Here is an 11222-nt window from a genome sequence, read left to right as displayed (position 1 = left end):
GTCACGGGCTCTTTCACTTCCCAGTGAAATCCTTCAGCCAGGCACGTGCACCTTGCTCTTTCTCCTTAGAGTGGCTGGTAGCAGACGCTGGGACAGGGACCTAGGGATGTGCTGTCACACCCTCCCCACATGCTGGGAAGCACCCCGCCCCCACCCTTAGCAGCTCCAATTTCCACCCCACACTCCCTCCCTGTCCACGGAACCTGCTGCAGGGAACCCTAAAGGCTGAGGCTGGAGGGCCCACACACAGCTGTGCTGTGCTCGCTGCCACCGTGAGCTCCAGGATGCAAACCCTAAAGCCGCTCTGCTTTTATTTCCTCCTTGCTGTGGAGATCATGGTAACACAGTTGTGTGGTTTGGGGAGTGGCGTGGCCTCAAGGCTTTGGTGGTGTGGCGCCATCTTGGACTATAGGACTCGCCTGTACCAATTCTCTCCCCTTAACTCACCTCTGTGATGGGGCAATCTGTCTTTGCTACCCAGGTTACTGTGGGTTTTTACTTTTCAAACTAAGAAGCAAACAGGTTTATTTTATACACTGGGCCAGGCCGTGGGTCTGCCATGTGACTAGGGCATTTGGACCCAGGGAGAGGTCAGTCTCAGGCCAAGTACATGAAAGGAGGGAGCACTGGCTCACCCTGTCCTAGTCCTGAGGGCCCCCAGGTTGATGCTGACAGTTCCTGTTGGGCATGCCTGGGGTGAGGCCACCACAACGTCCTTTCTGTGAAAGAGGCACGATGACTCGAGGACCCATTCCTGCTGGGAAAAAGCTCAGCCACCAGTGATGAAGAGGGTTGTCCTGTCTGGAGGCTCACTTTTGCCTCAGCTTTTTGATGAAGGAAACCTCGTCTCGATTCCGGATGCCGTAGCTGAGAAAGAAGGAAAGGCATAAAGCACCTGCCCTACAGAAGGACATATCTGTGACTCCCCTCCTGAGGCTGTGGAGGACCACGAAGAAGCAACAGAGGGGAGGCGTGTGGCTTCCGGGAAGGCCAGGAAGTAGCAGTGGCCATCCTCTCACAGACCCAGAAGCACTCCGACTCAGAAGTCCCTGGGGCAGGGAACTGAGTGTCAGATAGAGTCGCAGCCTTTCGCCTCCATGCCCACCCTGATTTCCTCCCTCCTGGCACTGTGTAGCCCTAAGCTGCCACTGGTGGGAAGCAGCAAGGCCCCTCCAGGTGCCCTCTGCCTGCCATTCTCCTAGTGGGGAGGGCCCCAAGGAAGCTCCTTGGAGGAGGGTGTTATCTCCGGAGAGGGAGTCGCAGCCCTCTGGCAGAGCATGGGGGACTAAGGAGCAACAGAACAGCCGTGCCCTACGGCTCCGGATGTGGCCGGCACCTACTCTCGGAGCTTCTTTCTATCTTCCGTGAGTTTCTCTCCTGCAGAGGTCAGATGGTACGTCCTCCACACGTAGGACCTGCAAGAGGGGAACACAGGTAAACCACATGCCCTGAGCACGGTGAGCTGAGTGGCTCTGCATGACGTGGGCTTGAGGCATGCAGCCCTATGGGACCTGGGGCAGCTGTCCTCCCTACCTGGGCTGTTGTGTACAATGTACAAATTGGGTCTGAGGCAGCTACAAGGAGGCTCTGTTCTCAGAGGGCTGTTTGGGGCGGCTTGGCCAAGCGCACCTTGCTAATACAACAGGTGACAGTGTTGAGACTCAGTGAACAGGACAGTTGATCCAATAGGAGAGTGAGGGCTGACAGCACCCAGGTGAGAAGGGGATGGGAGCCCCTACAGGTGTACCATCCATAACTAGGGAGGCCACTTCCAGACACACTGGAAATTCCCGACGGTGTCCCCAAGTGAAGATACCCAGCAGCTCGGATGGGGTGATGCCGATGGAAGAGCAGAATGTTGGGGATGGCCGAGGCAGGAGTCCCAGGCACAGAACGACCCGCACTGTCTGAACTCTTGTGACAGGGAGCTCATCACTTCAGTGGTGCTGTACTCATGCAGAGCTGAGAGCTGTTTCCAGGTGGTGCCTGGTGACAGTGCCAAGAAGGGCACTAGCCCCAGGAAGGGCTATAATGAAGGGAATGTTGTTCCACTTACCAGCTGATGTGCTGAATGCCCCCTTCACGCTCCTGCTTGAGCTGCACGTATCTCTGGATGGCCTTCTTCAGGTCCAGGACTGTGGCACTCTGCACTACAACCACGGCTGCAACCACGGACACAGATGGGAGAAGATCCATGGTGAGAACCCAAAGCCATAGCCTCTGATGGCAGGAAAGGAACCAACACCTCTGTGCACAGGGCAGGTTTGTGGTTGCCCCAGTACCCCTGGGTATGGCCTGTGAGTTTCTGAGCAGGCTGACCAGCACTGTTACATCTTCCTGCTGTGAAAGCCTGGACCACATAACCTGAAGGGAGGAGGGCAGCACTTACGCATTACTTCTCCATCCATCTTGCACACTCGGACCGTCATTGCCTGGCCGTATTCTAGGGCTATCTGGGAGTTGACTTCTTCCAAAGTGACCTACAAAAGACCAAGGGCAGAAGTGGGAACCCTGGCTCTCTTTACCACCTTGAGCAACACCAAAGAACAAGCCGATAGTGGCCAAAAAGTGGTGCCCCATTTTACGAAGGGCAAGGAAGGGTGGTTGCCCGTATGTTACGGTTTCCCAATTCATCAGAGCCCTAATCTCATGTTCCACTCACATTTTAATGTCCATAGTGGACAGAGTCTCTGGGGGAAACAGGTGCTAAGAAACAGGCAAGAGAATAAACTCACATGAGGACCTGCCCCCAGGGGTGGGTAGGGGCCTGTCGGTTCACCCTGAGTATATCCCTGATCATCAGGACCCAGGCCAGGGCTCGGGACTGAGTAAAGCAGGTGTGCAAAATTTACCGGGGCAGCAAAACACGGTAATAACAATGAATATTTTAATACAACATTTAAGAAATACAAGGCAATTAAAATATCCATGATGAGCAAAATATAAAACATTTAAAATTGGCCGGGCGCGGTGGCTCACGCCTGTAATCCCAGCACTTTGGGAGGCCGAGGCAGGCGGATCATGAGGTCAGGAGATCAAGACCATCCTGGCCCAACATGGTGAAACCCCGTCTCTACTAAAATACAAAAAATTAGCCGGGCGTTGTGGCGCGTGCCTGTAGTGAACCCGGGAGGGGGAGGTTGCAGTGAGTGGAGATCGCACCACTACGCTCCAGCCTGGAAACAGATCAAGACTCAGTCTCAAATAAATAAATAAATAAAAAGACAGTATCGTCCCAAAGCATGATACTGATGCTTCGACACATGATTGACGCTTGAGGCAAATGGAACAATCAGTACTACTAATCTTGCTCTTACTTAAAACTAAGCTTTTTCGTTTACCGTAGGCTCTTTTTTTGCATCAGCTTTGACTTTTAAAGGTATTACAGGCCGGGGGGTGGCTCACACCTATAATCCCGGCATTTTGGGAGGCCGAGGCAGGAGGATCGCCTGAGCCCAGGAGTTTCAGACCAGCTTGGGCAACATAGTGAGACTCCCTCTGTACCAAATATTTAAAAATTAGCCGGGTGTGGTAGCGCGCACCTGTGGTCCCAATTACTCGGGAAGCTGAGGTGGGAGGACGCCACTGCACTCCAGCCTGGGCAACACAGCAAGACCCTGTCCCCCGAGGCCCCTAAATACAATTACATTAAAATGTCATTTAATGCCACTCACTAATGAGGTTTTTGGTTCCTCTTTAAGCTTCGCGCCCCAGGCGAGTGCGCCCGGCCAAGGTTAAAACCCTCGTTTACGCCCAGAGGCGCCTTCCTCAGCCTTGGGCCGCAGCCTCCCACCAGCACCTTCGGAGGCTGCCGGCGCCCGGATGCCCGGCCCCCGGGGGGACGACTCCCGCGCCCCCAGCCCCCGCCCGCACGCACCTGGATCGGCAGATCGCAGAGCAGCGGGTCCTGCACCACCATAGCCAGACCCTCCTGGAACACGTCCATGGCCTCGGAGTGCGGCAGCGCCTCTTCTTCGTCCTCATCTTCCTCTTGCGCCTCGGGCCCACCCGCGGCCTCCGTCTCCTCCAGGGCCGCACCTCTCAGCGGGGCTCTGCCCGCACTGCCAGTCCGCACTAGGGAGGCCAAGCGCGCACGCGCACGAACTGCGGCCCGCCCCAGCGAGGCCGCCCAGCCATTGGCGCGCCGAGGGGTGGGGCGGCTGCAGTGGCCAATGACAAGTGCGAGACGGCCTGCAGCAGGGCTGCGAGCGCGGAATCGCCCTGTCTATTGGTTGGTTGGTGTGGCGGGGAGGCTGCCAGGACCAATGTGAGCTCGAGGCGGGCGGGGAGGCTGCCAGGACCAATGTGAGCTCGAGGCGGGCGGCGCGTCGGCGCTGAGCGGCAGTGGGAGCCGCAGGGAGTTGGAGCCTGCGGAGTTCGAGACCATGCTGCTGTTCTGCCCCGGCTGCGGGAACGGGCTGATCGTGGAGGAGGGACAACGCTGCCACCGCTTCGCCTGCAACACGTGCCCCTACGTGCACAACATCACCCGCAAGGTGGGACCCGAAGGCCGGCGCTGGGCCGCGGGCGACTCTCGCAGGCCTTCCGCTTCCTCCGACTGCTGCTCCATAGCCGCCAGCCCCGGCGTCTGCCTCTGTCCGCTCTTTCTCGCGCCCCTTTCTGGTCTGCAGCAGATCTGTGGGCTTTACTTTCCAATACACTCAGAAAGCCCCACCGTTTCCCACCTCCTTGGGTTCCTGCTCCCACGCTTGCGCCCTTCTCTGCGTTCACAGCAGCGGCCACGGTGATTTCCTTAAAGCTGAGGCACGCAGGTCCGTGCTGTGCGCAGAAACCTTCGGCTCTTCTCCAGCTCACGCAGACGAAAAGCCGGAGTTCTCCCAGGGCCTTCCAGGTTCTGACACTGACCCCCTCCCCTGCGTGCGTCTCCGATTTCAAGTCCTAATGCCCTTCCTGTTGCCCTTTGCCGCATCAACACCGCCTCCTGGACGATCTCTCATCGTGCACATGGTGCTAGCAGGGCCTTTGCACTTGCTGTTGCTCAGTTCACTCTTCCCCTAGATCGCCACCTTACTCATTGGTCTTGTCTTTACCGTATTTTAAATTTCAGCCCCTCCTTCCAATTTATCCTCCTTCCCTTTGTAATTGTTTCCATAGGGCTTATTACCTTCTAATATATTATGTAATGTATTGTGTGCTTTCTTTCTTTATTTTTTTATTTTTATTTTTTATTTTTGAGACGGAGTCCCGCTCTGTCGCCCAGGCTGGAGTGTAGTGGCGCGATCTCGGCTCACTGCAAGCTCTGCCTCCCGGATTCACGCCACTCTCCTGCCTCAGCCTCCCAATTAGTTGGGACTACAGGCGCCCGCCACCACGCCTGGCTGATTTTTTTGTATTTTTAGTAGAGACGGGGTTTCACCGTGTGTTAGCCAGGACGGTCTCCTGACCTCGTGATCCGCCCGCCTCGGCCTCCCAAAGTGCTGGGATTACAGGCGTGAGCCACCGTGCCCGGCCTTTTTTTTTTTTTTTTTTTTTGAGACAGAGTCTCGCTCTGTTTCCCAGGCTGGAGTGCAATGGCGTAATCTCGGCTCACTGCAACCTCTGCCTCCCGGGTTCAAGCAATTCTTCTGCCTCGGCTTCCCGAGTAGCTGGGATTACAGGCGACTGCCACCATCCCCTGCTAATTTTTGTATTTTTAGTAAAGACGGGGTTTCACCGCGCTGGCCAGGCTGGTCTCGAACTCCCGACCTCAGGTGATCCGCTTGCCTTGGCCTCCCAAACTGCTGGGATTACAGGTGTGAGCCACCACGCCTGGCCAGAATACCTTTACTTTTTAGCAGTTAGAATATGTTGGTGCTACGTCAGTCTTAATGTTTGCATGCTACTCCAGTTTGTACTGTGTTGTGGGAGTTTGGAGTTTGAAACTACGGGAAGAGTGAACTCTTTTTTTTTTTTGTTTGTTTGTTTTTGAGCTGGAGTCTTGCTCTGTCGCCCAGGCTGGAGCACAGTGGTGCGAACAACGCTCACTGCAAGCTCCGCCTCTCAGGTTCACACCATTCTCCTGCCTCAGCCTCCTGAGTAGCTGGGACTACAGGCGCCCGCCAACACGCCGGGCTAATTTTTTGTATTTTTAGTAGAGACGGGGTTTCACCGTGTTAGCCAGGATGGTCTCGATCTCTTGACCTCGTGATCCGCCCGCCTCGGTCTCCCAAAGTGCTGGGATTACAGGTGTCAGCCACCACGTCCAGCCGAGTGAACTCTTATGTAATCCTGAAATTTAAGGTTTGGCAGCCCAGGTTTGCGCTGTTCAGTTACTTGGAGTCTGAAGTGTTGTTTTTGTTAGGTAACAAATCGGAAGTACCCAAAACTGAAAGAAGTGGATGATGTGCTTGGTGGAGCAGCTGCCTGGGAGAATGTTGACTCTACTGCAGGTAAGAGGGAAAACTGTTTCTGCTGCTGAACTGTGGATAATTATGAGGCTGTTGATGCCACTGCATGGCAGAGTCTATGATGTCATATAAATGATGTAGGTTTCTAAAAATAGAAAATGGTTCTTGAATAATTTATTTGTATTTGTTACTGTTTAATAATTTGTCAGACAAGCAATATTTGTGCCAGCCTTGGAGTCATACAGGCCCAGGTCAGATTCTCAGGGCAACCTTGTATTGTTGTAGGACCTTCCTTGGGTCTCTTGACTTCTCTGGGGCTAATCCATATTCGTAGACCTCGAGAGCATAAAGTGAATTATACCGTACTTGGTATATAAGAGGCACTCAACAGGTGATAGCTTTGATAATGGCAATGATGAGTAGGTTAATAAAAATAAGAGTCTAAGGAAAAAAGTATGTTCTTTCTGTTTGATATGGTTTGGCTGTGTCTCCACCCTAATCTCATCTTGAATTATAGTTTCCGTAATCCCCAGGTGTCCTGGGAGGGGCCCAGTGGGAGGTAATTGAATCATGGGAGCGGATTCCCCCCATGCTGTTCTCCTGATAGTGAGTGAGTTCTCACAAGATCAGATCGTTTTATAAGCGTTTGCGTTTCCCCTGCTCGTACTCATTCTTTCTCCTGCTGCCCTGTGAAGAGGTTCCTTCCGCCATGATTGTAGGTTTCCTGAGGCATCCCCAGCCACGCACAACTGTGAGTAAATTAGACCTCTTTTCTTGGCTGGGTGTCGTGGCTCACGCCTGTTAATCCCAGCAGTTTGGGAGGCCAAGGTAGGCAGATCACTTGAGGTCAGGAGTTCCAGACCAGCCTGGCCCGCATGGCGAAACCCTGTCTCTACTAAAGATAAAATAATTAGCCGGGTGTGGTGGCGCTCGCCTGTAGTCCCAGCTGCTCAGGAGGCTGAGGCACGAGAATTGCTTGAACCCAGGAGGCAGAGGTTGCAGTGAGCTGAGATCGCACTACTGCACTCTAGCCTCGGTGACAAGAGTGAGACTCTGTCTCAAAACAAACAAACAAAACCCCTTTTTTCTATATAAATTACCCAGTCTCAGGTATTCATAGCAGTGTGAGAACGGACTAATACACGGTTCTAATATAGATTTTTAGAAGTTAATACCAGTGAGCATTAAACTGCAGATTGGGTAAAATACATGTTTATTGCATGTCTGGTAGAGATAGATGTGGCCAGGAGAGGAAAGGGGAAGGCCCTAAATGTAAGTTATATTGAGAGGTGAGAGAGATAACTGATGGTTAGTACTGTGGTTTTCCCCCTATAAAAGAACATATAGGCTGGGTGTGGTGGCTCACGCCTGCAATCTCAGCACTTTTGGAGGCCAATGTGGGCGGATCATCTGAGGTCAGGAGTTCGAGACCAGCCTGGCTAACACAGTGAAACCCCGTTTCTGCTAAAAATACAAAAAATTAGCCAGGCGTGGTGGCATCGCCTGTAATCCCAGCTACTCGGGAGGCTGAGACAGGAGAATCGCTTGAACCTGGGAAGTGGAGGTTGCAGTGAGCCAAGATTGCATCATTGCACTCCAGCCTGGGCAACAAGAGCGAAACTCTGTCAAAAAAAAGAACATACAAATCTGCTATGTGAAAAAGTTAGCAGCTGGCACGGTGGCTAACACCTATAATCACAGCACTTTGGGAGGCCAATGTGGGCGGATCACGAGGTCAAGACATCGAGACCATCCTGGCCAACATGGTGAAACCCCGTCCCACTAAAAATACAAAAAGTAGCTGGGCGTGGTGGTGCCTGCCTGTAATCCCAGCTACTTGGGAGGCTGAGACAGGAGAATTGCTTGAACCTGTGAGGCGGAGGTTGTAGTAAGCTGAGATCGTGCTATTGCACTCCAGTCCAGGCAACAAGAGCAGAACTCCATCTCAAAAAAAAAAAACAAATTAGCCAGGCTCAGTGGCGCGTGCATGTAGTCCTAGCTACTCAGGAGGCTGAGGCAGGAGAATTGCTTGAACCAGGAGGCGGAGGTTGCAGTGAGCCGAGACCATGCCACTCCAGCCTGAGCGAGACTGTCTTAAAAAAAAAATCTTTTTACCTAATATCAGAAATAGAGTGTTTGAAGCCATTTCTGTCAGGTGTAGGGTAAATTTCTCAAAGTGAAATCGCTTTGAAGAGTGCAATGGTGTGATCTCAGCTCACTGCAACCTCCACCTCCCAGGTTCAAGCGATTCTCCTGCGTTGGCCTCCTGAGTAGCTGGGATTACAGGCATGTGCCACCATGCCCAGCTAATTTTGTATTTTTAGTAGAGATGGGGTTTCTCCTTGTTGATAAGGCTGGTCACGAACTCCCGACCTCAGGTGATCTGTTGGCCTCAGTCTCCCAAAGTGCTGGGATTACAGGCCTGAGCAACTGCGCCTGGCTTTTTTTTTGAGATGGAGTCTCTTTTGCCCAGGCTGGAGTGTAGTGGCACAATCTCTGCTCACTGCAAACCTATGCTGCCCGGGTTCAAGCGATTCTCCTGCCTCAGCCTCCCTAGTAGCTGGGATTACAGGCACCTGCCACCACGCCCGGCTAATTTTTGTAGTTTTGGTAGAGACGGGGTTTCACCATCTTGGCTAGGCTGGTCTTGACCTCCTGACCTCGTGATCCATCTGCCTCAGCCTCCCAAAGTTCTGGGATTACAGGCAAGAGCCACCATACCTGGCCGGCCTCTTCTCTTCTTTTCAGCCCACACCAGAATCGCCCTTAATGCTCAATTCTTTTTTTTTTTTTTTTGAGATGGAGTCTCACTCTGTTGCCCAAGCTGGAGTGCAGTGGCGTGATCTCGACTTACTGCAAGTTCTGCCTCCCGGGTTCACACCATTCTCTTGCCTCAGCCTCCCGAGTAGCTGGGACTGCAGGCACCCGCCACCACGCCTGGCTAATTTTTTGTATTTTTAGTAGAGACGGGATTTCACCATGTTAGCCAGGATGGTCTCGATCTTCTGACCTCGTGATCCACCTGCCTTGGCCTCCCACAGTGCTGGGATTACAGGCGTGAGCCACCGCTCCCGGCCCTTAATGCTCAATTCTTGACAATGCAGGCTTTTCCCAGCATTTACTTCAAAACTCTTCCACCATCTAACCATTACTTAGTCTTAGGCGTTTTGTTACAGCAGCAGAAAATGGACCAAAACAGTCACCTTCCATGTTACGTTTCCAGCCAGCCTTCAGCTGGATTTGAGAAGAACCATGGGACTCAGGGAGGGGAGGGGGAGAGTGTGTGAGTCACAGGTGTCCCAGATTCCCTTAGTGTTAGAGTGTAGTGGGAATGACATCACTGTTTGTAGATCTACCCTTGTCAAGGGGGATCAAATGAGCAGGGAGGTTCTTTATCATCTTTAAAGATATTAAGTAGGCTGGGCACGGTGGCTCACGCCTGTAATCCCAGCACTTTGGGAGGTTGAGGTGGGCGGATCACGAGGTCAGGAGTTCGAGACCGGCCTGGCCAACATAGTGAAAACCCGTCTCTACTAAAAATACAAAAAAATTAGCCGGGTGTGGTGGCAGGCGCCTTTAATCCCAGCTACTTGGGAGGCTGAGGCAGGAGAATCACATGAACCCAGGAGGCAGAGGTTGCAGTGAGCTGAGATTGCCCCACTGCCCTCCAGCCTGGGTGACTGCAAGATTCCATCTCAAAAAAAAAAAAAAAAAAAAAGATATTAAGTAATACCTACTCTTTTTTTTTTTTTTGAGTGCACTGGCACGATCTTGGCTCACTGCAATCTCTGCCTCCTGGGTTCAAGCGATTCTCCTGCCTCAGCCTCCCAAGTAGCTGGGATTAAAGGCGCCCGCCACCACGCCTGGCTAATTTTGTATTTTTAGTAGAGATGGGGTTTCACCATGTTGGCCAGGATGGTCTCGAACTCCTGACCTCAGGTGATCCGCCCACCTTGGCCTCCCACATATTAAGTAATACCTACTTTTGACAGTCATGAGCATCATCTTTTTTTAAATGTGGTAACTTCTTTTTTCTCGTTGCCAGAGCCGTGTCCCAAATGCGAACATCCTCGTGCTTACTTCATGCAGCTTCAGACCCGCTCTGCAGATGAGCCGATGACCACCTTCTACAAGTGCTGCAATGCTCAGTGTGGACACCGCTGGAGGGATTAGGGCCAGGATGGCCCAGCTGCCCTAGTGTGTGCTTGCCTTGTCCCTCGGGGTAGATGCTTAGCTGGCAGTATGAGTCGTGTGTCCTGAGGGTCTTTGCTAGTGTGGTGGAAAGATAAACCTTTTGAGGTGAAGAGCCAGGGGGTCAGGAAATATGGCCTATCTGCCAGGCAGGGTGGATGAAGTCGTGAATGTCTGGGAGTTTTTCTGTGTGGGGAGGAGACAGAGACCCATAACTAAATATGCTCTGTTTAAAGTCCTATTCTTTCATCTTCCACTTTATTGGCAGTTGACATTCCCTTACTCCCAATCAACACTCTTAAATATTTGTACTGTTTGTAAAACTTAGTACATGTCCCTAAATATTTAACTGTTACTTGTAAACTTGTGTAATTTATTATTTATTTTAATCAAAATTCTGAATATTTCATTAAAATGAAAGTTCCAATATTGCCTTCTCAGTGTTTTAAATAGCTTAAGAGGTAGAGAGCAAACCCCAAATCACAGTGATCCCAGAATAGACTACATACTTACATTTGAACAGGCTACGAAAATGTTAATCACCGGGATTTCAATTTCTTTCTTTATTCCTATTCTTACTCCCTTATTCATTTTTTTGAACCTTCCCTGATTTGCTTCCTAGGGTTGCTTTAAATGTATAAGATACTATTTATTTATTTATTACTTATTTATTTACTTAAGACA

General features: G+C 51.8%; 2 protein-coding genes across 2 annotated transcripts; one reads left to right on the top strand and one right to left on the bottom strand.

The window, feature by feature from the left end:
* Window positions 1–294: 294 nt before the first annotated feature.
* On the bottom strand, window positions 295–4112 carry SNRNP25 (small nuclear ribonucleoprotein U11/U12 subunit 25). The gene is made up of 5 exons (XM_004056854.5): window positions 3878–4112; window positions 2390–2480; window positions 2057–2162; window positions 1341–1415; window positions 295–867 (listed from the first exon to the last, which is right to left on the bottom strand). The coding sequence occupies exons 1-5, from the start codon at window positions 3944–3946 to the stop codon at window positions 810–812; spliced, it is 399 nt and encodes a 132-aa protein (XP_004056902.1). The 5' UTR covers window positions 3947–4112; the 3' UTR covers window positions 295–809.
* A 195-nt stretch (window positions 4113–4307) lies between these two features.
* POLR3K (RNA polymerase III subunit K) lies at window positions 4308–10967 on the top strand. The gene is made up of 3 exons (XM_004056852.5): window positions 4308–4496; window positions 6302–6389; window positions 10393–10967. Exons 1-3 carry the CDS (start codon window positions 4386–4388, stop codon window positions 10518–10520), a joined length of 327 nt encoding a protein of 108 aa, XP_004056900.1. The 5' UTR covers window positions 4308–4385; the 3' UTR covers window positions 10521–10967.
* Window positions 10968–11222: the final 255 nt, after the last annotated feature.

Source organism: Gorilla gorilla, chromosome 18, assembly GCF_029281585.2.
Source record: "Gorilla gorilla gorilla isolate KB3781 chromosome 18, NHGRI_mGorGor1-v2.1_pri, whole genome shotgun sequence".
Classification (NCBI taxonomy): domain Eukaryota; kingdom Metazoa; phylum Chordata; class Mammalia; order Primates; family Hominidae; genus Gorilla; species Gorilla gorilla.
This window is presented reverse-complemented; position numbering and strand designations above follow the sequence as displayed.

Bases quoted from the DNA above. Each gene is read 5' to 3' on its own strand.
- SNRNP25 (XM_004056854.5), bottom strand. From the start codon at position 3,946: ATGGACGTGTTCCAGGAGGGTCTGGCTATGGTGGTGCAGGACCCGCTG. The intron at 2,163-2,389 runs GTAAGTGCTGCC...CCGTGGTTGCAG, and splicing joins GATGGATGGAGAAGTAATGC to CCGTGGTTGTAGTGCAGAGT. The intron at 1,416-2,056 runs GTAAGTGGAACA...CCCCTCTTGCAG, and splicing joins GGCATTCAGCACATCAGCTG to GTCCTACGTGTGGAGGACGT.
- POLR3K (XM_004056852.5), top strand. From the start codon at position 4,386: ATGCTGCTGTTCTGCCCCGGCTGCGGGAACGGGCTGATCGTGGAGGAG. The intron at 4,497-6,301 runs GTGGGACCCGAA...TGTTTTTGTTAG, and splicing joins TGCACAACATCACCCGCAAG to GTAACAAATCGGAAGTACCC. The intron at 6,390-10,392 runs GTAAGAGGGAAA...TCTCGTTGCCAG, and splicing joins GAATGTTGACTCTACTGCAG to AGCCGTGTCCCAAATGCGAA.